Source organism: Momordica charantia, assembly GCF_013281855.1.
Source record: "Momordica charantia cultivar OHB3-1 chromosome 5 unlocalized genomic scaffold, Mcharantia_2.0 BLBB01000005.1, whole genome shotgun sequence".
Taxonomy (NCBI): domain Eukaryota; kingdom Viridiplantae; phylum Streptophyta; class Magnoliopsida; order Cucurbitales; family Cucurbitaceae; genus Momordica; species Momordica charantia.
In genome coordinates this window covers 11016741-11043676 of record NW_028275163.1, presented here as the reverse complement: position 1 = coordinate 11043676, position 26936 = coordinate 11016741, and the positions used below count along the sequence as shown (strand labels likewise).

The window sequence follows — 26936 nt, the reverse complement described above, 5'->3', positions numbered from 1 at the left end:
CCTTGAGTGAAACTTGTGGTTTGACAAGGCCACGGTCCCCTTGTATATGGACTTGCCAATCACCAATACGAAAATCCATCACCGAGAGGTGGAAATCAAACTGAATTTTGCCAAGCGTTTCCAGCCATGAAATTCCCAGTATGACATCTGCACTGCCTAACGGCAAAGGAAGGAAATCTTGTATAATCATTAAATAAGAAATAGTTAGAATCACACCAAGGACGACGTCGTATCCCGCTGAGGGCGAGATTGGAAGTCCCGTTGCTACACTTCTTCAAAGATGAAAGTATGGGTCGATCCACAATCAAACAAGAATATCACACGGCGTCCACAAATTTCTCCTTGTACTTTCAATGTCTTTGGAGAATTTAACCCCGCCAACGAGTTTAGAGACAGAGCCCCCATCTCCATCCGTTCACCTCCGGTGTGGTCCTCGACTGGCAATCCCTCAGGCGAAGAATCAGGCTGTTGTTCCATCTCGTCCCCCATTCCCGTTTCATCTTCTTGACAAACCAAGACCTGTAACTCGCTTTTCTTGCAGCCATGACCCGATGAGAACTTTTCGTCGCATTTGAAACACAAACCCTTTTTCCTTCTTGTTTTGTAATTCGGCCACCATCAGTCGCTTGAATGGAGTTGTCGCCATCGTGCCCTTTCCAGTAACATCGCGATTGAACGTAATAGTTGTGGACGGAGAATTCGCGTTTCGGGTCTGGTTAAGTGAGATTGTCTGCGACCCATTCGATCTTGACCCGCCCGAACCAGATTTGCCCGTCTTATTTAAAGTGAAGACAGCTGCATTTGCTTTTTTTTTTTTGTCGGGTTGGCCCATTCACCGCAATGGTTTGAGCCAAAGCCATTTTTGCCTTCAGGCCCACGGGCTTCAAAATCCGTAACTCACCTTGAATATCATCTTTCAGCCCACTGACGAATTTACTCTCTAAAATTGATTCAAGAATATCCCTAACGTCGTCGCATATTGCTCAAATAACCGCTGGTAAGCCTTGACGGTGGTCTCTTGACATAACACCAGAAATCTCACATATTGGTCTCCCTTGTCTGGCGGTTGAAATTGCTCCAGCAGTCTTTCACGAAATTCCGACCACGTTGCAAATGGTTCTCGACCCTCCTCCCATTGGAGCCACGAGAGGGCTTCATCCTCGAGGCACAGAACCGCCGCCTCCAGTTTATCCTTCTCAGTTTGTCGATTCACAACAAAATATCGTTCCACCCTGTGCAACCAATTATTCGGATCTTCCCCTTCTTCTCCCTTGAAAATCGGCACCTCCAACTTATGCAGACGCATATCGAACAACGAAACTTCACGAACCCTAGGTGCATTTACATCTCCCTCCATTTTTTTCTCCATTTTTTGATTCGTCCGCCTTGGCCACCGGTTCTGCCTTCGCGGAATTTCCACAATCATTTTCTACTTTCCCTTATCCATGCTAGTTCGATCCAAGGATGTTGTTCCCTCTTTCTCCCGAAATAGTCCCTCTAACTTTTTGAACATTGCCGTTAAATCGCCCCTAATTTCCTCGACTTCCAATTCCATCATTTCCTCCATTTCAGTCATACCCAATTGCAAGCTTGATTGCAACTCAACCATCTTCTGTTGCATCTCTCCGATTTTCTCTTCCAACTTCTCCTCCACTTCGTTAATCCTAGATTCTATCCTGCTCCCAACCATTTCCAGACAAGGCTCTGATACCAAAATTGATAGGCCTAAGCCTCAATTTTATTTATCAACAAGCCAAGGGAGTTTAGAGAGACCTTGCCTCTCCCAAGTTCTCAACAGAGAATACAAGCCACAGTATAAAAAATAAGATACCCCTTCACTACTCTTTCCCTTAGATATACCTATATGCATAACTAACAAATATTCCCTCGGGCCCAGCCAAGGGTGCGTAATGCACCCGTTCAAACCGTCTCCCTCTCTCTCACTCGCTTACGTTGATACACTTTAGTAATATGGGGCCTATCATACACACATAGTATAAAAACATGAAGTCCTTTCTAGTTGGTTGGAAGAACAAAAAAAAGTGGAATTCAAGGGAATAATAAACTTCCATTTCACATTTCTCTCTCTCTTCTTTAATATTGAGTGTGTTGTTACATTTCATCACAATAATTTTTCTGTTTCTTTGTAATATCTTTTTTCTTTAACATATATTTTTTTTCTCGACTTTATTTTTTTTTCTAAAATTTTTCTCTTTTTGTGTTTAACTTTTCTTTCACTATTTTTTTTCTAAATATTTTTATTTATCTCTCTAAAATTTATCTTCCAAAAGTTTATTTACATCCCTATTTTCATGTCTCTACAGTAGGGGAAAAACAAAAATTTTCGCAGGGTTGAGTCTTAAATTCTAAAAATAATTAAAAACAATTATAAAATCGATAATTTTTCTCGAGAACATCCCTTGGACCCAAGAACGAGGTAGTGACAGAGACTAAACATTTTCACGAGCACGAGAATGGGGGAGAGCATCCTCACTCGCATCTCACATCATTGTCGTCTCTACTCTACACAAAATTTTCTCTTTCTAATGTGTATTTTCAATTTTCTAACTTTTTAAAAACAAAAAATTAAAAATGGTTACCAAACATATTTTGGTGTTTTGTTTTTTTAAAAACAAAAAACAAAAAATAGTTATAAAACATACATGATTTTTGTTTTTTAAAAACAGAAAACCAAAAATCAAAAACTAAAATGGTTATCAAATGACACTGAATGAATAAAGTTAGAATTACATAACAAAAATAAACAAATTTGAGAGTAGAATGACAAACACAATATTTGAACCTTATTGTTATTTTTTGATGATCTAATTCCTTTAAAATTAACATGGAGTGAGAGATTCGAATTTACGACTTTTGAATCAAATATATATGTTTTAATGAGTTGAGCTAAGCAAACTTGTCTTAATTCATGAGGTTAGTTCAATGGTTAAGACACCTAACTCATTTCCTCTCGGAGGTTCGACATCTCATCATTTTTATATTAAGAAAAAATTGAGGAGCTAATTAAGAGAGAATGAGTTCAAATCTCATCATGGTCAACTATCTTTTCCGGCACCGCGGTTGTCCCATGAAATTAGTCGAACTGCACGTAAATTGGCCCGGACACTCACGGAATAAAAAAAAAAAAACTTGAGGAGCATTGTACTAGTTTATTTTTTTTTTTCAGTAATACTATATTATTTTTCCCGGCACATTTATACAAAAACTGATCTTCAAATTAGGGCAGAGTAACTTTGACAATATTTTGCCCCAAAACCCTTCACTCCCATCCGCCACACTCAAAAACTCAAAACTCAAAACTCAGAACTCTCCCCACAATCACCAACTCCATACAGAACTTCTCTAGGGCTTTCTTGCTTCTCGCTCCATTACTTCGCACTCTTGCGATCTGTAGGGTTTCAGTGCCATTTGCAGCCTCGAGTTTCTCCTTTTCAGGGAAATACGACGATGGGGTTCCAGCTGCCGTCGCATGGAATTCAATCGATGCTTAAAGAGGGCCACAAGCATCTCTCAGGTCTGGATGAGGCTGTCCTCAAGAATATCGACGCCTGCAAGCAGCTTTCCACCATTACTCGAACGTCTCTTGGTCCCAATGGTATGTTTTCTTTGGCTGCTTCTTTTTCCCATTTCTTCTCATTTTGTGTCGTTTGCAGTTCTTTAAATCAGAATGTAACGCACCCATCTAGTGTTATGTGATACAAACCATTTTTGGTTCTTTTTAAAAGTTATTTTTGGTTCTCTTTATGCGTCATCTGAGGGGGAAGGGAGGGGGGGGGGGCTCGTTTCCCCTTCCGAGAGACAAAACTTTCTTTAACGACGGACGGAGATACATTACATTCTAGATCGGACAATAAATCCTACAAAGGTTGAGTAGGCAAGACCATTAATGGTTAAGTTTATTCAGAATCGTACATCTGGTGTGATGTACAGAGGTTGAATAGGCAAGACCCATAATGGAAGTTTATTCAGAATTGTACTTCTGGTGTGATAGACAAATATTTCAACCTTCATTCTTCAATTAGGCTATCTGTAATTCACAGCTAACTGTAGTACAGTATACTATGGCAGTTTTTTAACCAGGAGGTAAATTTGAGAGTAATAAAGATATCATGCAGCTTTACCATACTGAACGACATGACCATGCCAATAATAATTAAGTTCAATGAAATTTGGATGGAAGTAGCCGAAATGTATAATTGTAAAATTATAGGTTTAAAAGTAGATATCTTCTAACTGAAAAGTTTTGCACTCGACTGGTGAATTTAATTTTGTGGAAGAAACTGGGCTAACTTTGTACTGTTAGCTAAGTGAAATTGCTAGTCCGACATAATTATTTCAAACCTTCTCATTCATTGTTTTGATCTGTTCAAACTCCTCGCCAATGCCAACATATTATACTAATATATGATTATATGGTGGGTCTGGGATTTTATGTCCAAGTTTGGTTAGGAAATACTCTATGTAATGTATATAGCATATAAAAAATTCCAATTACTGAAGAATTATGTAAACCACCATCCAATTACAATTGATAAAAGAATATTTTCATTCCAATTACCATTAGATTTTGTCCTTGGCTTGTGGGTCTTGCCTCTTGGTAGGATTAGTACCTATGATTTCATTCAGAGATCTGCTTTTATGGTACTTTGTTATAAATCAAGCTTTTCAAGATATCAATATTCGATCATCAATTCCTTTGGGGAGTTTCTCCTCTTGCTTTTGTAATTCCATCTCATCAATGTAATGTTTAGTGACCAAAAGATAGAAAGAAAATATTGATCATCTGTTGTGGCTTTGTATGTTTTCTGATGATGAGATTTGAGGGAGCTTCTGAAAACTTTTTGTTTCTCATGTGCTTCCTTGGAGTTCCTGTGATTGGATGGGGGACAGAGGATTCTTGTGTCAGACGTTCTACAGAAAAGGAAGAGTTCTATAGAAATTTGGATTATTTTGGCAGTTTTTTAGATTTTCGGTTGGAAAGGAGTAAAAGAGTTTTAGGGAGTAGGTAGAGAGTTTTAGGGTAGCAATGCAGAATTTGGCCCCTTTTAATATTGCTCTCTAGGCTAGTGTAAATAGTATTTTTAGAAAAATGTACTATATTTTTTAGTCACTTACCGTTGGTGTATTATTATTATTATTATTTTTAGTTTATCCCATGTTGTTTGGATATGTTTATTTTTTTTAGGCTGACTTTTTATCTCTTTTTTTTTTTATAAATATAGTTGGAATCTTATAAAAAAATTAATTGTTGATATCGTTGGTTTTATAGTGTGGGTGCACTGAAATTCGAAGTGGAAAAAGAAAAGAGGGGTTTCTTTACTATCTATTTATTTTAAAATTTTAAGTGTAAAAATAGAAAAATATAAACAAAATGTTTATATATGAAAAATTTTGTACTCTGAATGACGATATAAAGTTCATTTTATGTAATTGAGGACTAATGTAAGGTATTATTTAGAGATTTAGGCTTTTAGACCACATTCTAATTTCTTTTATAAAAAATAAAAAGTAAAATAAAAAGATTCCTTGCTCAAAGAGTGAGGCACCAAGCACCGAGGCGTATCTTTTAATATTCTTTCATTCTTGTTAATGAAAGTTGGGTTTTTAATTAAAAAAAGTAATTGTTCAAAGAAATCCATCTAATTTTTCATAAAGTAAATTGGAGATGCTTTTGTAACACCCTTGGATTAGTGTTCCTTATTTTTTAATTTCATACTTCAATAAAATTGTTTCTTATAAGAAAGAAATCATTATTTGTTGTACAAATGAGAGTAAAAGGTAAAAAATAATTTCGGTACAATCTCTTCCAAGAAAATTTATAAAGCCATTTTATATAATAAAGTTCTATAGATAATTTTTATATAATAAAGTAAATAGCAAAGGACTTAGAGGGAATGAGTTCAAACAATGGTGGCCACCTACCTAGGATTTAATATTCTACGAGTTTCCTTGTCAATCAAATGTAGTAGGGTCAGGCGGAGACTGCTACGAGTTCCTCGTAAAACAAAAGGTATAGATAATTTTTGTTAAACGTCTAAGGTTGGAGGTTAATTTAAAAGTTCCAGAAATTTATTAGGACAAAATTCTTCTAGAAATGCTTCTCCTACCTATGTGCTAAATACATATGGACTTCTGTTCTAATTTAATGGTACTTTTATTTTGCTTATTTTAATGGCTTTTTCCAGAGTTCTTTGTACTGTTAGAACAAGCTTACCTTCCATGTGAATGGCCTTATTTGTAATTATCTTTTCTCAGGAATGAATAAGATGGTAATTAATCATCTAGACAAGCTTTTTGTCACAAATGATGCTGCTACAATCGTCAATGAACTTGAGGTACAGCATCCTGCAGCCAAGATTTTGGTTTTAGCAGGTAAAGCTCAGCAAGAAGAAATTGGTGATGGAGCTAATCTGACAATTTCGTTTGCTGGGGAGCTTTTACAAAATGCTGAAGAGCTCATCAGGATGGGTCTGCACCCTAGCGAAATAATCAGTGGCTACACAAAAGGAATCAATAAGGTTACTCCCTTTCTACAATGGTAATGGAAATTATGTAAATGAACTTTTATAACATGCCATTTTAATATCTTGTCTTCTCTTGGGTTCAGACTGTTGAGGTTTTGAATGAACTAGTGGAGAAAGGTTCTGAGACCATGGATGTTCGTAACAAAGAGCAAGTTATTTCGCGAATGAAAGCTGCTGTTGCTAGCAAGCAATTTGGACAAGAAGATTTTATATGTTCTCTAGTTGCTGATGTATATTTGCGTACTTTTATTACAATTGAGTAATTATCTTTTGAACTTTCCCCCTTATTTATGTAATACATTTTTTGTGTTGCAGGCATGCATTCAAGTTTGTCCTAAGAATCCAGAAAATTTTAATGTGGACAATGTTCGAGTTGCAAAGTTACTAGGAGGTGGTTTACATAATTCTTCAGTAGTGCGTGGCATGGTCTTGAAAAGTGATGCTGTGGGAAGTATCAAAAGAATTGAGAAGGCAAAGGTACACACAAATATTTATTGACACTTCCATTATGATGAATGTGTTTCTTGTGTACAGTCATTGTATATCTGAAAGCCGTTGCAATAGTTTTAATGGCTAAATGGTAAACAGATCATTTATGCTTTAAGAAATAAAATTAGCATTTTTTTAATTCGAAGTGCTAATTCCTCCTGTAAGGACATAAAATAAAAGAAAATAATATCTGGGGTAGCTGTTTTGTTATCTTTCATTTTCACATTACTTGGTTAAGTGGCTTTCTCTCTCTTTAATTTTTTCTGGGATGCTGTCTTGGTGATTCTGATAGATGATAAGGAATCTTTATCTGTTTTGAACTTGGCTTGCTTTTGTTTTCACCAAACTAAATTACATAGTAATATAGTATTAGTAACATTAATGATTAAACTTTGGTGTTCATTATATACTTTTATATCTAAAAAGAATTTCTAACTCTTATTTTGTCATACAGTTAAAATATGTGTGAATGTTTTTTCTCTAAATTATTTAGGTTTTTATTTTCTTGAACATTTGTGATGAAGGTTGCTGTATTTGCTGGTGGCGTTGATACATCTGCAACTGAAACAAAAGGGACAGTATTAATTCACACTGCTGAGGAGGTAAATTTCAATGATTTTATTTTTATCTCTTTTAAAGTTAATTTTCCTATATTGAAATGGTAGTCATTACACATGTGCACGAGTTATGAAGGTTATATTTATTGTATCTTCTGCAATTTTATTTAGTTTTCAAAGGTTTATTAAAAAAGGAAAAAATTTAAATATTTTAACAATGAAGCCCATCCTTTTGCTTTATTTTGTGTAAGTGTACAAATCAATACGTATCTGGGTGCCTCAATCATAAGAAATTCTTTTGTAATTACAGTTTAGATATGAACATCCTTGATTGGAAGGCTGTAATGCATTAGTTTTTTTGGGAGGGGCCCTCCCAGCCCCTGCCCTTAGGTTGTTCCCGCCTCCTATATATTTTGTCTCTTATAAAAAGAAGGAAGAAAATTGAAATTCTGTAATTTGCTTTATAGACAATGTTTTGAAATGTACACCAAAAAGGTGCCACCATAGTGGCCCACTTCAGATTTGCATTTAAGTATTATTTTGAAAAGTGCGCCAAAAAGGTGCCACAAGGGTGCCTATGTTTTCACTCTCGAAGATCAAGGGTAGAGGAGATTTTTAATGAAATTTTTGGTTGTTGCCTCTTCATCTTTCAATCATCTAATAATTGAAGCTTTATGTTGGAAAGATGCTTGAAGTCTTTTTTAAAGGAAAAGCCCGAAAAGGACGACCAACCGATTATCCCTAAGAATCTGAAAGATCTTACAACCATTGACGAGGAGAATAACATTATGGTTGGTGTAATTAATTCAACCAATGGAGATACTGATTCAGACTTGGTTTTTGAAGTAAGCATTAGTGGTATTGAATCCGAATCTATTTGCATGGGTAAACTGGAAGATCCTATAGAAGACTCTTTTGACCAATGTTATCTTTTCCAAAATTGCCACAATTCCTCCTGCTTCAGATGTTAGTATTTTTCCAAAAAATACTGATGAAATTAACACTGGAGGTTCTCCTTCCAAGGATCCTTCAAAGGGGATCTTTTCAGCATTCATTTAAAAGTGTGGTTTACAAGTATATGAGATTAAGTCTTTTTTTATGTTTTTTTTTTTTTGAGATCATCAAGTCTTAAGTGCCAATTATCTCAGGAAGTAGAAGACTCTTCATTTCATATTGAAGGATTGTTGTTAGGGGCTGAGTATGTTTGTAATGAGTTGCCATGGTTGGAAAGGTTTTGCTTCCATAAATGAAGTTTTGGAAGGAAGGAGATTACAACTTTATTGATGTTTCTCAAGTTTTAAGTCTTGGGATTTCAAGGTTTCTTCGGGTTTATCAGGAAGGAGGGCGTGACTTTCTTAACGTTCTTTAGTTTGAGTCTCTTGGGGTTCTGTTGGTCTTTATTGGATCTTGGAAAAGGTTGCAATCTTAATTCGTGTGGGAGTGGCTTTTCATATCCCTTGTGGCTGTTTTTGGTTGCAATTAACTTCAAAACGGAGGATTTTTTTCCATGAAGAGTCACTTTGGAAGGAGGGTGCGACTTTATTCAAGTTTAAGTCTCTGGGGTTCTGTTGATCTTTTATTGGATCTTGGAAAAGGTAGAAGTCTTAATTCTCATGGAAGTAGCTTTTAATATCCCTTGTGGATGGTTTCGGTTGCAATTAATTTCATAAAGGAGGATTTTTTCCACAAAAAGTCACTTCGGAATTTTAAGAGTTTCCTTGTTTAGATCAAGTGTTAATGTCCCCTCTTCGGATTCAGTGTTTCCATGACCGTTGATCTTCCTTGCTTTGTCATCTAAAGGGTTCTCTTTCATTCACTTTTTGAAGGATCCTGTGGTTTTAAGTTTTTCATTCCAATGGATTTTCAGCCCTCTTCCTTAGCAAGTTCCCTTGGAGCATCGCCTCATCCTTTTCCTCTCATGTTTCCAAAGATTGATCCACCGGTTGAAATTTCTCTAGACCTCAATGCTTGTTCAGCCCTTCTAGATATGGAGTTGTAAAAGATTAACAAAGAAAGGGTTGCCTGTTTAGAAGAATTATCTGGAAAAAAATTGAAGATTCAAGCGAATTATGCATGAGCTTGCTGAAGGAATCGCCAAGATTACATAGAAATACAAAGCTTTGATATCAAAAGTCGAGTATGATGTCAAAAATCTTTGAAGTGCTTGCGCGTGTGAGTTGAGCGACGATTTTTGTTGCTATTTTTGGATCTTTGGAATTCTCAGAACGTTGATCTTTTTGCGGATGTCAATTCTAATCTTGCCCCAGTTCGAAGAAAGTGATTTAGCCTTTTCTTGAGTACTTTTTTTGTCAAGTTTCTAGATGCTGTATTCATATGCACTCTATTAAAAATCGAGTATGATGCTAAAAATCTGTAAAGTGCTTACGTGTGAGTTGAGCGACGATTTTTGTTGCTATTTTTGGGTATTTGGAATTCTCAAAATGTTGATCTTTTTGCCGATGTCAATTCTAATCTTACCCCAGTTCAAAGAAAGTGATTTAATTTTTTCTGGAGTACTTTTTTGTCAAGTTTCGAGATGTTGTATTCATATAAATTCTATTAAAATAATAACACCTTTATTATTTTAATAGAATGTATATGAATACAACATCTATTAAAATAATATACATTCTACTAAAATAATTTTTTTTTTGGGAAATTAGTCTTTTTTGTAACTATAATTTTGTCTCTTTGTTTCTATAAATAATTAAAAAAAGTTATTAATAATTCGTAAGGAAAATTCAAAAGTTTTGTAACTCTTCATCTTCTACAACTTCTACAACTATATAAGTAGCTCTTTCTCCCAACTTTTTCATCACCTAAACCTGAGTCTTATTTTTTCCTTCGGTATGTTTTTTTTTCCTTTAGTCAATATCTTGTGTTTTCTTATATTTTAGTTAGATTGTTTGATCTAATGTTCAAACTTTAGTTTTTCTTTCAATGCATTGTTAATAGTTGTAATTTCAAGTAATTCAAGATGACATACTTGCGTTTTTTTTGTGTCACTATTTTTCCATGACTTAAATAAGAAATCAAAACAACGTTTTCTTTCTTTTTTTGCATTGTTATTTTTATGAACAAAAAATAGGGAAAAATCTAGGAATATGTGTTGAGTTATTTATTCTTGTTTGTTGTATTTTACTTATCGAAAATTTTCAAGTAATTGATACTTCTCAATTTTTCTAGTCACACTGATCAGATCAGTGAGTGATGAGAATTATTGAGACGTACTAATTACAACGGCCTCTTGGTGCCTCACAAATAGGAGATTTTTTTGTAACTACAATATAGCTTTTTTTTTTTTTGATAAGAAACAAAGAGTCTTGTATTCAAGATCAAAAGAAGCCCGAAGGCAAACAGAACAGCCTAGAGGCAGAGGGTCGAGGGGACCCTCCCCGAAGAAACTATACATCAAGGAGTTCCAACTTTGATAAATCAATAAGAAACCATAGTTACAAAAAACCTTCTTATGAGTCGAAGCCCACCAAGAAGCTATATGCTTAATATTCACACTAAAAGAGTACGCAGAAGAGCTCTAGCTGCACAATTCCGAAGAACATACGCTTTTCCTTTGAGTCTGAAGCCTCCAAAACCTTCCGCTACAAAATCGTCAATCTTCCTAGGAACACTGATAGCGAGGTCAAAGAGAGGAGAGAAGCTAAGTAGTTCCACGCCTTAGTAGCAAAAGCACAATGAAGGAAGAGATGCCTTGAGTAGGCTAATTCACTTGACGAAACAAGGCAGTTTTCACTATTGAGTTGGCAACTATTTAATTAGAGAACAGAAAACAACAGAGAGAAGGAAAACTTGGCATACTTGTAGCGTTCACAAAAGTGTAGAGCCATTTCCCCAACAGCTGCTTCACTAACAATTACTTTAGCACCTGAGTTGGCAACTGATTTTATCAGCTTCTCAACTTTAGCATCTCAAAACTTTCCTTCTCTCTGTTGTTTTACTTTAGCATCTCACTGTTTCCCCCGATTCCACTTTGAAAAAGGAGAACTTACAAAAATCCGAAGATGTTCTTTGGATATCGATCCACGGTCTACCTATGGAAGAGTTCTTAGAGGGCTTCGACCTCCATCCAAAAGGTTCTTCGCCATAAATGGCTGCTATGACCTTCCTCCATAGGCAGTTTTTTCGTTAGCAAAGCGCCACAACCATTTCATGAGAAGGGCCGTATTTCTCTTTTCAAGGGAGCCCACTCCTAAACCTCCCTGTTGGGTTGGTAATGCAGTCCCCGACCACCTTACTAAGTTCTCGATAGGCCTATGTTTTCCACCATTCCAGATGAAGTCCCTCATGAGCTTCTCCATCGAGGAGATCACGGACTTGGGGGCATTTAACATTGAAAAGAAGTAGATAGGAATGCTGTTCAAGACTGCCTGTGCCAAGGTGAGTCGTCCCCCTTTGGACAAAGTCAAATACTTCCATTTTTCCAACCTTTTATGCATCTTGTCTACCACTGCCTCCCAGTAACTCTGTTTACGTTGATTACCACCTAATGGAAAACCCAGATACATGAATGGAAGTGATTCCACCTTGCATCCGAGAGTATTTGCCCAATAATTGACTTCAGAAACGTTACAGTTGACACCAATCACGGCTGTCTTAGCTATATTTAGAGAGAGGCCTGACATCTGAAGAAAGATTTGAACAACTCCCCACCAATTCTCCATATTCTTGTGAGAAAAAGGACTAAAAATCAACACGTCGTCTGCATACTGGAGATGAGTCACTTCAAGACCATTGGAGCCTAAGGAAAAACCCCTAAGAATTCTCCTTTCGTTGCAAAAGTGAATTAGCCTACTCAAGGCATCTCCCACTATAGTAAAAAGGAACGGTGAGAGGGGATCCCCTTGTCTGATCCCTCGTTTCGCCAATATCTTATAGCTTTACTCAAGGCAATTAGCCTACTCAAGGCATCTCCCACTACAATATAGCTTTACTCTCTCGAGAATGGAAAGCTGTAATGTTGTAGCTCTTCGGGGGAGGGCCACCTTGACCTCTGCCCTTACGCTGTACCTCCTTTTTTGGTCTCTAATATATTATGTTTCTTATAAAAAAAAGAATTATTGAGATGTTGATTTTATGAGATAACATGGAAAATACAAAAAAACTTGGTGAGGTAAACATTGAGATAAAAAGAGCCAATTATAATAAAAATTTTAACTATTTAATTAATTTTATGTTTAAACTTAAAATAAAACTATGAATTTCAAGTGCGTGTTTTGTACTAGTATATCTAAATGTCCCTCGGTTAATTTGAAGCAGTTTTCACTGGTAGCAGCAGGAATCGTGGATCCTGCTTCTTAGTAGTTTCATGTTTTATGTTATTATTTTAATTGGAAGTATAAATTTTCTTGTTTCATTGCTTATAATTATCTTCTTGTTTTGCTTGGTTCAATTATTCTTTTACCTTTGGCCTTTTGTTGAGTTTTATTTTGCAATTGGATTTGTAGTTTTCTTGAAGCATTAATGTCTATATCTGCTAATCATCTGCAGCTACAAAACTATGCAAAAACTGAGGAAGCTAAAGTTGAGGAGCTGATAAAATCAGTTGCCAACTCAGGTGCTAAAGTAATTGTTAGTGGAGCAGCTGTTGGGGAAATGGCTCTACACTTTTGTGAACGCTACAAGTATGCCAAGTTTTCCTTCTCTCTGTTGTTTTCTGTTCTCTGGTTTAGTGTTAAAAGTGTTGGTGCTGAATTTAAACTGCTCTATTTATTGCTCATTGCTCGTTGAAATGTATGGTTTGAAAGATTTACCTAGACATAACCTAGACATATGGACCATTGTGGTAATGGTCCTTAATGATTTTTTAGAGATTTTTTATTTATTTTTTCGATAAGAAACCGAACTTTTCGTTGAGACAAATGAAAATAGAAACACATATACAAGGGCATATATTTCGGCATATGTATATGCATAGTTTTCTAGGAAATCACAACTAGAATGGTTGGTTGGAATGACGGGAAAAGAAAATGACAAAGCAAATGATAAGTTAGCTTGGGTGATGGTGACCTTATACGAGGGATGTAACCCCTACTAATGTTGGAGAAATCATAAAGCATACTATATCTACCACATACACAGGAAAGCCACCCATTGCCTCAAGTTCTTGAGTTAGAAGGCCGACTAAACATTACCAACCAGGAGTGAAAGTGATCATGAAGATGACAGTGATTGAAAGGAAATGAACATTGGTGATTGGGGAAAGAATGTCTAGAGAGTACAATTAGAGGATGCCTTAGATTTAGAAGTGGACGCGGATGATAAGATTCTTAAGTTTTGATGTTTCACTTTTACCTTCTTTAAGACTTGATGATTCTTTTGATTAAAGGAATTTGGATGTTGTATGTAGTATTAAATATTGATTTTTAAAGCTTTGACATTTTATAGCTATGTTCATTTTATAAATGTCTGATGTATTTTTTTAAATTTATTTATTTATTTTTGAATGAGAGACAAATTTTTTTGATAAAGAGACACAGAAATTTCACTCCAAAAGATCAAAGGATTAACCATCTAAGGAAAGGAGATGAGACATCATCTCCTTCCAAATAATCAAAAGTGAGAGGTCAGAAAAGGACCGTAGTCCTAATTGATCACAAAAGAAGAGTTATAAAAAATAGTCCTAATTGATGTTTTCTTGTGGCATTGGTTGGCGGTTGCAAGGGAAGGTTGAAACTTTATGGTTAAATGCTTCAAATTCCATATTGTGAGAGATTTGGTCATGGGAGGATTAACACCATTGATGTTGGGGATGCACTGGTGCGTGTCATGCCTTACAGGACTCATCATGTATTAGGCTTGTCATTGTGTACTCGATTTGGAGCTACTTTTTGGAGACCTTTGGCATCCATTTGATGTACAATAGATCTTGTCAGTTGATAATAGAGGAGGTTTCGTTCCATCCCCTATTTTATATGTAGGGTGGGATCTTTTGGCATGCAACTTAATTTGCTACTCCGTGAAACATTTGGCTGGTGAGAATTGGGAGGATTGGGGGGCTCGAAAGTAAGGGGAGGTGTGGGCTATGGCTTGGTTCTACACTTATTTTGGGTGTCTGTATCTAAGGATTTTTGTAACTACTAGTTATCGCTTATTCTTTGTAATGGGAGCCCTCTATGTAATTGTTCGGTTGTCTCTTTTGTACAGGGTCTTGTGTAGTGATATTTCTTTTTTTGTGTTCTCCATTTGTATTCCTTTATTTATCCTAATGACAGCTTGGTTTTCTACAAAAACAGTATCGTGGGAGCTTTTTTTTTTTTTTTTCCTGGAAATACTTTTGTAGTACTTCTTGCTGCATCAATCAAAATCTCATTTCTATTTAAGAAAAGTCATCATTGATTCCTTTGCAAAAAAAAGTAGGGGTGTAATCGGTTCGAGTCGGGTCGGTTTTCGGGAACAACCGACCCGAACCGAAACATTTCGGGTCAAACCTGACCCAAACCGATTTGAATTTTTTTTTTCCATCCCTTGCATCTCTTCCTTCTTCTCCCCTTCACCGTTTGATTTTAGGGTTTTTTTCCCCTTCTTTTACATGAATTCCAAATCTAAACCCATAACTCCAAAATCCATATTTTCTTCTATTTTTTTCTTTTCTGCAATTTAATTTCTTCTTCTTCGTAAATGAGGGAGAAAACAAAACCCACGAAACTGACTAAGAAAAAAACAAAACAAAGCCCATGAAACCCCTGTATTGCCAAAATTTCATACAAAAAACAAATGAGGGAGAAAAACAAAACACACGAAACTGATTAAAAAAAAACCTGCCTTTTTTCCATATATAAATTCCTTCTTCCTCAGCTCCCTCTTCCACAAAATTCTCTTCCTTTTTTTCCCCTACAAATTCTCCGGCCAAGCCCGCTGCCGCGACCATGTCCAGCGTGGGCCACCTCTCCAACAACCTAGAGAAACACAAAACCTCCATCAAATCCGAAGATCAAGAAATTGGAGGAAGAAAAATTAGAAGAAGCAGCTTAAGTAATTTAATCAATTCAAAATCATCATCATCTTCAAAATTTTCAATTTCAGGTTTTAGAACTCCACCGGTTTCAAAATTTCATACAAAAAACAGAGGACGATCCAAGGCTGCATGTCGCTGCCGGTAGAGAGGGTTGCCACCGGTGGGTTGTTCCGAGAGAGAGAGGAGAGGGACGCCTAGGCCGCTGTGTCGCCACCAGTAGAGAGGGTTGCAGCTGGTGAGTTGTGGATGGAGAGAGAGGAGAGGGACGCCTGGGTTGAGTCGTGAAAGGGAAGAGGAGGGGGAGGGGGGTGCGTAGATAGGCTGTGCTTATGAAACCCTAATATCGGTTGAAACCGAACCGAACTCAATAATATCGGTTCGGTTCGGGTCATATTTATTTTCAACCGAACCAACCCGATTCGATTCGGTTTGGTTTTTCGGGTCGGTTCGGTTTCTTTCACCCCTAAAAAAAGTCATCATTGATTGGTTTTTTGTCTTTTACTTTTGTCCAATGTCACTTCTGCTAATATCCATTATCTTCCCAATCTTGTTATGGACTCCATATGATGTTTAAGCATATATATATATATATATATTTTTAGTACAACATATGGGGTGGGGGATCAAACTCACCACCTCTTGTTTGGAGATACATGTCAATTACCGCTGAGCTATGCTCACTTTGGCGATGTTCAAGGATATTTTTAATGCATCCAAATATGTTTATGCTGAATGAGTTCAAAATTTAAAATTAGTAGTTAAAAGTTTGTATTTACTAATTTGCATTGGTAATGCATGTTGGGAAGAGTCGGTTTGTTATGCATTGGACATGGATGAGCTATCCAGATTAGGCCTTCTTTCACCTAAGTTTCCTCTAATTTTATTTGCTTTTGCACTGCAGGCTTATGGTGTTAAAAATTACCTCTAAGTTTGAGTTGCGAAGATTTTGTCGAACAACTGGTGCTGTAGCAATGGTAAGCATGTTATGGCAATATTATTGATAAAGGAGAAATTGTTTTCTTCATTGGCACTGACATGGTTCCCCCACCCCATCAAACGACAGTTGAAGCTTAGCCAGCCAAATCCAGATGACCTGGGTTATGTGGACTCTGTGTCAGTTGAAGAAATTGGTGGAGTTAGGGTATGTTATTTACATTTACTTTTGTCATGATTGCTTTTGAGATTTCTGACATCACAACCATTATTTTCCCTTCTTGATATTGCATTTCAGGTCACAGTTGTGAAGAATGAAGAGGGGGGTAACTCCATATCAACTGTTGTCTTGCGTGGAAGTACTGATAGTATATTGGATGATCTTGAACGGGCAGTTGATGATGGAGTTAATACGTACAAAGTACTTCTCTACACATGTACTGTTTTTTTCTTGGAATTATTTGGAGCTTGCATAATGATTTTCTTTGTTAGGCAATGGCGAGGAACAGCCGCACTGTACCTGGAGGTGCTGCCACAGAAATTGAGTTGGCTAGAAGAGTAAAGGAGTTCTCTTTCAAAGAAACAGGGTATTTCTTTTTACTTTATTTTTTAAAATATAATATTGCACAAGGGAAGATCACTTTTTATTTTTATTTTGTATTTAGTTGTTAACAACATTTATCTGAAGATCAGGAAAAGTATCTTACTCAACTTATACAACTTATAATTTATATCATTTTTTTGTATCAGTTGATATAACTTATAAGCAACAAGATTCTGACCCTGTATGCTGACTCTTGGGTGGGATTTTGATTTACTTTCTATCTACTTTTAGGATCTATTTCTCTGTTAGTATGACTCTAGAAAAGTTCATGAGAGACTTTTTGTGGGAGGAGTTGACTAGGGTGTGGTTCACATTTGGTTAAGTGGTAGGTGGGTCGAGGCTCTTTGACCTTGTGTTTGAGATTGTGCAATGAGGTCTCGTTGGTTGGGGCATTTCCTATTTTGAGTATGGTTCACTATGCCACAGGGTTCATGCAAGTATGATCCTCATCCTTGTGAGTGAGGTATTAGTTGTGGGCTGAAACACACATTTAGGGACCCTAGGAAAGCTATCTCGTTTGGTTTTCCTTTCAGTTATGAGTTGTCAATTGCTTCATCTGGAATGGCGCAAACACTTAACTTTTTGAAGGATCAATAGACCTTTGTGTACTCTTTTCTCTCACTTGTATCATTTGTTCTTATGAGGTTTCACTTGTATCATTTGTACCTTTGTGTACTAAGGCCATTTTTACTTTCCAGAAACTGAAATGGGAAGGAATTAGAATGAAAATGAATCGGAATGGGAATGTTATTTGTTGTTTACCAGAAATTTTCTGGATTCAAAATCAATATTTCTTTGATGTTGTTTGCTAAAACTATCTTGAATCGGAATTACATATTTAAAAATGACTAGTATACCCCTTTCTTCTTTCTTACTAATTCCAAATACATTATTGTGCTAATTTTTTTAATTAAAATAATAATAAATTTTATTTCATTACTATATTATTGATAGTAAATATTTTTTTTTATCATAAAAATTTATTCAATATTAATAAATAATAAATAATTAAAATAAAATTACATCAACTAAAAACTTTTTTATTAGAAGAACCATCATTTAATATAAAATATTATTAAATTTTTTATTCTCATACTTAATAACAATGAAATATATTTTAAAAAATTTATTGATATTAATTAATAATAACAAGGTAAAATTAAAAAATTAAATATAAATTTATAATACTTTATAATAAAATCACATCAACTAATAAAAGGTGTATACGTTTTTATTAGAAGAAAAATTATTAGTAGTGTAAATAAAAAAAATCAAAGTATAAAATAATTAATTAAAAAGTGATGGGTCTCATTAATAAATGAGAGAGAGAGAGAGTAAAAGTAGTAAAGTAATTATAACAGATGTGTGGGGTCTACATAATAAGAAATGAGAATGAGATTGATGAGTGTGTAGGAAATGAATGAGATTGCTCGTTTTTAGGGGATGAGATTGTCAAGTTTGAAGCGCGTCCCACCATTTGATTTCATTCCTTCAATTTGGTAAACACCATCAAAGGGAATGAAAAAATTGATTCTCATTCCTTGATTCTCATCCCCTTCAGTAAACATGACCTAAAGTGCTTGGTGGAGGAAGCCCAAAGAGAGGCATTCAACTCAGCCAAGCCTCAAACCTCCTAGGAACTTACTCCCCTATTTGTTGGAGCTCAATGGTGCATTTTAATGGTAGAGAGTCATTACAAGATGTGTGGGTAGTACAGCAAAGTTGGTGGGGATAAACTCCAACCTGGTTTCCTAAAATGCTTGGCTCTCCGTAGATGTTCACTTGTTTTCAAGATCTGAATGTGCTCAATAACCCAAAACCCCTTAGAAATTTGAACGTGAGAATTATCTCTTTTGATTGAGAAATCTCGACTGGAAAAGGGTTGGAGGTAGCAATTTTGAGAGTGGCCATTTTGACTGGCCCTTGTTGCTCAAAGCTTGATTTCTCAACATTTTTCTCATTATCAATAGAGGTGGTTGTGTGGGAAAGGGAGAAATGCTAGGAAGTTTTGAAACCTCAAGTAGGATTAGGGCGAAGATTTTTTGTTGGATGGTTGGGAATCAAAATATTTCTAAAGGGAAAATTACTAATGACGTTGTAAAAAGTTGGGAACTTTAGATGTTGATGACATAGTTTGGAAGGATTGTGAAACGTGAAGTGTGAATTAGTAATTGGATATTTTCATGATCATTGCTTTTTAATATGACTTGCATGTTAGAAAAACATGAACTCACTACGATCAATAACCCTTTTTGACCTGATGGGGACAATTCCTAGATGTGAGACTAAGGATCAAACTAGAATCTTGTGTAATCGAAGGAGTTAGCACACGAAGGTCAATTTTTATCTAAAATTTGAGTGGTGAACGGAAAGAGGAGGCCATTGGGAGACTTTGATTATCCCCTCCTATGAGGGTGGACACTCATTATGAATGTGTTTAGGCTCAACTCAAATTTGGTGGTATCCCATATGTAAACCAATTCTGGAGAAGGCAATAGGAAGTTGTCTGTAGGTGGCTTTTCAAGTTTTCCATCAAATCCTCATGCTCAGTCTTGGATGGACGATGGAATCTACTAAGTTAGACTTTAGAGTATCATAGGCGTAGAAGGATTTTTTTGGTGGAGTGGAATGTGCATCCTAAGAGACAAAAGTTCTATCACATCAAGCCTTGCTCTAAATGATGGATGGATACTAGGTGCTGGTTGGTGACCCAATATATTGTTGGCAATGCATTAGCCATTAGGTATCCTGCTTGAGGAGTTTGTTTGGGATATGGAAGTTGAATTACCCAAAGAAAATTGAAAACTAAGGTCCTCTTTTGCCCCTTCTTCTAGGTGGCATAATTACACAAATAGAATCCAGGTCAGGCTCCCAAGGTTCAAGGTTCTGTCTACCCCATGATGGCGTGTTGTGTTAAAAAATGTAAAGGGAGGAACTAAACTCTTCGGTTCACAACAGCAAAATTAAGGAAAGCAACATTTCCCTCAATTTTGGCTTTAGATTGAATCAACTTGGTTTTGTCCTATAAAAAAAAGCTTGGTTTTGGTTCAAATTTGTTTGGTTTGGACCATTTTAGCCCATTGGAAGAATGTAAGAGCAAAGTGAGAAATTGTCGGAGTGGGGGCAGCCATAAGACCAATTAGACGTACTTAATAATAGAAGGATTTGGTAGATATATGTAAAATTGCCCCTGCTAAACAGATTATTCCAGATAAATGGGCAATAGTTGGAGAGGTACACTAGTGACAAGTGGAGGAAAGCTAAAAAAAAGAGAATGACTGCCTGGATTAGGATTTGAGAGAGTTTTTGATAGAGAGAGGGAGAACAATCGACAAATGCTTGAGAGTTGATAGAGAGATTTTTTGGCATAGTGTTAGGGGTGGTCTTTGGCTAGGTTTAATGCCTCTATGTGGGTGTTAGTCTCTGAGAACTTTTGTAATTATTCATTAGGTCTCGTATTTTGGATTGGAGTTCCTTTTTCTATTAGCTAGGTGTGGGACTCTCTGGTTTGGGGATTTTTCTTATTCTTTTGTTCTCTCTCATTCTTTTCTCATAAGAAAAATTAATCAAGGAAATATTTGTTTCTTTAACAAAAACATGTGCTTGGAGCTTTAGGAGGGCTATTTTTATTTATTTTTCATCATTATTATTTATGGTTCAGTCAATTTTTTTCAGTGTTTTTGAGGCGCACCCAGGCGAGTTCCTAAGGCAAGGGACCAGGCGATTTTGCCTGAATGTGTCTTGAGTGGTGCCAAGGTGACCGCCTTCAACCGGGCGCTCGCCTTGGCGCGCCTCACTGCACCTTGGCACGCCCTTGCCTTATGGCAAGGCGAGTGTCTGGTTGAAGGCACATCAAATTTTTTTTTTTTTAATTTTAAATCATTTTAACTTAGTAAAAACCCACCTCATAACGAAAATAAACAAAAAGAGAACGAAGAGTTTAAAAACGAAGAAGATGAAGAGAGGAGAAAAGTAGAAGCGTAGGAGATGAGAAGGGAGAGAATAGAGATGGTAGAGTTGAAGGAAGAAGAAAATTTGAGGTAGAGCATGTTGAAGAAAGAAGTAGTTGAAGAAGAAAAGCCCGAGGAGGAGAAGAGCATTTCTTTTTTTGCAGAGTACGAGAAGAAGAAAAAATTGAAGGCAGTACTAAAAAAAGAAAAGTTTGAAGGCAACTCATTTTTCTATGTGCTTGTATGATAAGCTAGCTGTCACATAGTATTTGTGTTTCCCATAAACTCAGATGTTTACTATAAATACAGTTGTTTCCGGTAAATACAACTATTTCTATTTAATTCTTTAGCATTAGATAACTATTTTTTAGCATTTATTTTAAATACAATATTCTCTCTGCCTCTTTTTTCTTTATTCTGAATATTTCTATTTTTCTCAATTATTTAAATTAATTTTTATTTGAATATATATATTTTTAATTTTCACAGTTTATTGAATTATTTATTTATTTTACATATAAATTATTAATAAATATTATTTATTTAATATTTTATATATTGCGCCTCGCTTCACTTAGGCCTCGCCTTTTAGGCAATCAAAGGGTTTGTTGCCTTGAGGTGCACCTTGCGCCTTGAAAACATTGGTTTTTTTCCCCTTAAAACCAAATCAAATTGAACCGAAAAATGCTGGTTTGTTTCTTTTTTATTTTATTTTAATTTGAAAAATCTAAACTAAGTTCAACATAATCCTAGAGTTCAATGTATTACTTACCTCTGTCCAAAGGTTGAAGGTTTGAATACCCCATCTGTTGTTGAACTCAAAAACGTAAATTGAGTTTTCAAGGATATTTGGAAAAGGGAATGAATCAGCTGATTTGGTTCAGTTTCTCAGTTTCCTGCAGCCTTAGGAGTGGTATATACTTATAAAATCATCATACTTAAAACCAAGTCACAAACCCACAAGCTAAATGTAGGTTACTTAATTAGCCTAGCTGTTGAAATCTATTCCTTTGCTTGAACTTGATCCAAACGCATGCCCATACAAACATGGGCTCCCAAACTTTTGATGCTTCACAAACCAATATTTTCCAGCCCCGTGAACCAAACAGTCATCACTTTACTTTCCATGAGTAATTACTAAAATTTTCTGAGTTTTTTTTTCTCTCTCTGTAAGTACTCATTTAAGATTTAACTGTTAATAGTTCTTTCTGTAATTGGAAAAAGAAAAAAGAAAGAAGCAAATAAGTAGCTTTAGTTTTTTAAGAAGTGATCCCTCTCATGCTTGCTCAAGATTTGGCCATTGGTCGGTTTAGGTCACGGGAAATAATGTAAAGTCAGCTCTGGATTTTCCATTTACCATGCTGAACTTTTCCAATCAGCTATGCTGAACTTTTCTTTTTGATGCAAACCAATGCACTTTTGTTCTTTTCATTTGGTCAATGTGTTGAATTTTTCTCAAGAGTTGCGATTATGAGTACTTGAGCTGTAATCTTATTCTATTTTTGAAAAATCTACTGATATGACCTTTTCTTGTCTTTAGATTGGATCAGTATGCGATTGCAAAATTTGCAGAGAGTTTTGAGATGGTACCAAAAACTCTTGCTGAAAATGCTGGGCTAAATGCGATGGAGATAATATCCTCCTTGTATGCTGAGCATGCATCTGGCAATACCAGAGTGGGTATAGACTTGGAGGAAGGGATTTGCAAGGATGTGTCCTCGTTGAATATATGGGATCTTCACATTACTAAGTCAGTCTTCATTCTCTTACAACTCGAATAATTATGGTTATTCTCATGAAACCTTTAGTTTGATGATCATACAATATAGAATCACAACATTTCTTTCTTGTAGAGTTAAATTTTTGAAAGCTCAATTTTTGTGCCTTGGTAATAGTGCATTTGGTTGATGCATAGATTGCTCATTTGTTCCAACCTTGATGATGAATTTTGAATCATTTTAAATAGTAGTTCAACCATATATTGCCTGGCCTAGTTAAAATCCGTTTTGTCCCATTATAGATTATATGGCTTGAAAGTGTTGGTTTGATTTAGAGTTCTTGGCGTTCCAAAAACTTATGTTTAAGTGGTACGGCAGACTCAATTCAAAGCTCTATTGTATACTCTCTGTCCTTCCTTTTTCACCTTTCATTCGCGTTTGGCCATGCATTTTTTTAATTGCATATGAATATGATAAATATTGTTGTAATTGGGTTTCACCACTTTCAAAGAGGATGTTAATGAATATGAAAAACAAGAAAAACAGAACAATCATCCGTTGAGTATGTATGTAAACCTCTAAAGGTATGCCTAATACGATAAAAAATTTAGAAATTATACTGTTGTGAAACTCAAAAGTTAAAGACTAAAGTGTTAAATATATGATACTTTTTTTTACGACAAAACTAAACTCTAAATATACGATACTTTTGCTTTTTTATTTTCTTAATCCAAAATTTTGTCATCAAAGATATTGTCCTGAAGAATGAGCTTTTAGAATTTCAACAAAAGATTCTTTCATTCTGTTCTTTTCCTACCCCACAAAATTCATAAGATCTCAGCTTACTGTGAGAGTACTAATAGGTATAGTAGGGATAGATTGGGAATAGTATTAGTATATTAGTCAGGGGTATTATGGTAATTAGTTAGGTGTTAGTTGAATATACACTAGACTATTATCTAAATCATCTCCCTCTTCTCTCCCTACTACATCTAATTATATTCAACTTACTACTAACTAATTACTATAATGCCCCTAACTAATTTACTAATACTATTCTCAATCTATTGCAATTAGTACTCTCACACTTACCATGGAGGCCTAAAATTAAAAAGCAAAGCATATCCCTTCCTAAGATGTCCAGTTAGTGGTGGTAAAAGGTGAGGCTCACAATGAATGCTTTAATATTTTTCTTTTCATAAAAAATTTGCACTTTCATCAATCATGAATGAAAGAACAAGAGGAATAATCCCAAAGCTGAACAAGCGGAAGAATTGAAGACTCTTTTGGAGTGGATGGTAAGTGGGAAGATTTTTTGTTTTATGAGGAAGTTGGCCTCCCTTAAGGTATTTGAGGGAGTGGAATCACACTACTTTAGGGATGCAACTATTAAAAAAGGTCAAGTGCATGGATGGTTTGGAAGAGGTGGGTTTCTTAAATGAGTCTAGCGAGGGGTGGAAAGGGATTTTGAGGAGCTCATTTGTAGGGAGAGGATATGTGGAGACAAAAAGCAAGGTTGAAGTGGGTCAAAGAGGGTGATTGTCATTCTGATTTTTCCATTAAGTGGAAAATTGTATTCATAAAAATGAAGTGGAAAATTTTAGGAAGAGTGAGTCTTTGGAGGGGGAGAATGGTGAGGTCTCGGTGGAGATTAAAGAGGTTGCTTTGATATTCTACCAGAAGTTAGCTTAGAAAGCAACATGGACAAGTTGGTTGTACCAACCCAATTATCTTTCTAAAGCCAAATAGGAACTCCATTTTGATTGGAAGTTTAACATGAAAAAAATTGAAACCATGTGACATGAACTTTCAAAGACTTTCGATGATTGCTATTGATGTAAATATGGCATTGAACTAAATAATGATATAGAATCACCAATCTATGAAGAAAAAATAACTTTGTGGATTGATGGCTCGCTCTCAGTGATTGACAGAGATGAGTACTTTTATTTATTTTATATTTGGGATACTAACACATGGTGACATGCTCTTATGTATGCCTTTTTTCTTGTCTAGGTTGTTTGCTCTTAAATATGCTGCAGATGCTGCTTGTACTGTCCTTCGAGTGGACCAGGTACCTTTCTTCAAAACTATATTCTTCTGTGTTTTTCATCTATATTTTTCAATGTTAATCTCATTTAAGACAGATTTATTAATGATCTTGCTTTGGCATTTAATTTGTTAAACCAATATATATACTTTGGACAGCTGAGACCAACATGATTTGATGGATTTTTCTGATTGAATGACTTTTTGGTGTTTGACTTCGAATGGAATGCCCAAGGGACACCGTTAGTAAGGGCTTGGGGTTTCTTGGTCTTACTAGCTGAGAGGTCTCAAGTTCGGACCTTCAAGTGAATTAATAGATGTCTCTTTGGTCCAGACCTTGGAGTGGACGCCCAGACCTTGGAGTGGGCGTAATTTGTTTGCTTGGATAGTAATTTGTTTAACCTTGTCGTCAAAAAGATTTGGTTCACAGATCTGTGGTTCTAGTTTTGTTGTAACATATATGAATTTGAATTACAAGATAACATGCTACTTATTACATCTCTAAATCTCGTGTCGTTATAATTGTGTTTTTGAGTGAATGTTATTCCCCATGTTGCAGATAATAATGTCAAAACCAGCTGGAGGCCCCAGGAGAGGGGAGCAGCCTGCGGGGATGGATGAGGATTAAATGTTGCTCAAATTGGCTTTCTTCTATAATTTATTCTGCATCTGCCCATCCTCGCCCTCGCAAGTTTTGATTAAGATACCAAAATGGTTTGTATAAGAATGGCGTTTTCTTTTAGATTTTGGGTATGGTTGGGGTTGGGGGAGGAGAAGAGAAGAGTTTGTTAGTGGAAATGTGGCTTTTTGCAATGAAATAGGACAAATTTTGGAGCGACTGGCTTTGGCTTTGATTGTTGGATGGAATGTGTTGATGATGGCGTTGAACTGCAATTATACATTGTAGCTTAGTTAGGTTTGTCAGAGCCTTGTCTTTATGAAGTTCTTGATTCAGATTACTAATTTCCACCTTAAATTAATATTTTGAGTTAATCATTTGTTCCTATCGAATAATTCCTACAATTTTGATATCCTATGTAGGTTTCGGTCAAGATGGAATCTGGAATTTTTCTTTTAATGTTTTATTCTCACTTCATGAATTACAGCCATTGGATAATGTTTATTTAAATCTTTGAGATTGTTCCAGTAATGATGTGTATTCTTTTAGATGATGTGGTTAATGTTTCTTAATTTTATATTAAAATGTGCTTAAAATTTGCCATATATTATATGGTATATTTATCTAAAATATTATTTAGAATTCTAAAAAAAATCTCCATTTAGTCATTTGTTTTGACTATTTTCTGGCCATACATGCCCTCGCCCTTAGAAATTATTAGCCTATTAAGGGGACTTATAAGCCAAAAACTCTAAGGTCAATTGGAATGAAGTCACGTATTATTTATTTGATGTAATTTACTAAAAATTTTATGGAATTTGAATGAGAAATCCTTTAATGTTGTTTATTTAAACTTATTTTTTTTATGTAATTTACTAAAAATTTTATGAAATTTGAATGAGAAATCCTTTAATGTTGTTTATTTAAACAGTTTGGAATCGAGAATAGAAATTAGATGTCTTACAAGTACTGCTATATCTATTTCTTCTCTCTAGCTATTTGTTTGTGCTAATATTAATAATAAATTTAATTCAGTACTATATTTTATTGATAGTAAATATTTTTTATTATAATAATTTATTAAATATTATTGAATAATAAATAATTGAAATAAAATTATATAAACTAAAATAATGTTTTATTAGAAATCAAGTAGTATGAAATATTATTAAATTTTTTTGTTATAATATTTAAAAAAATGTATTGATATTAATTAACAATAACAAAGTAAAATAAAAATTAAAAAATTTAAATACAAGTTTGTAATATTTTATTATAAAATCACATTCAACTACCAAAAGTGGTATAAATTTTTATTAAAAGAAAACGTATTAATAGCATAAATTAAAAAAAAAAACAAATAATAAAAGTGAAACAATTAATTTATCAATTATTGATTTCATTAATAGATAAGAGATAAAGGTAAAAGTGAAAGCAATTGGAATAAATGTGCGAGGCCACGAAATAAATAAGTAATGAGATTGTTAAACTTGTCCACGA

At 35.2% G+C, this 26936-nt stretch overlaps 1 protein-coding gene across 1 annotated transcript; it reads left to right on the top strand.

Moving 5' to 3' along the window:
- The first annotated feature begins 3238 nt into the window (after positions 1-3238).
- On the top strand, positions 3239-25810 carry LOC111022897 (TCP-1/cpn60 chaperonin family protein). The gene is made up of 13 exons (XM_022300196.2): positions 3239-3616; positions 6277-6539; positions 6629-6775; positions 6861-7022; positions 7559-7636; positions 13097-13230; positions 16465-16537; positions 16627-16704; positions 16795-16917; positions 16989-17083; positions 22591-22800; positions 24785-24842; positions 25377-25810. Exons 1-13 carry the CDS (start codon positions 3469-3471, stop codon positions 25443-25445), a joined length of 1638 nt encoding a protein of 545 aa, XP_022155888.2. The 5' UTR covers positions 3239-3468; the 3' UTR covers positions 25446-25810.
- The last annotated feature ends 1126 nt before the right edge of the window (positions 25811-26936 follow it).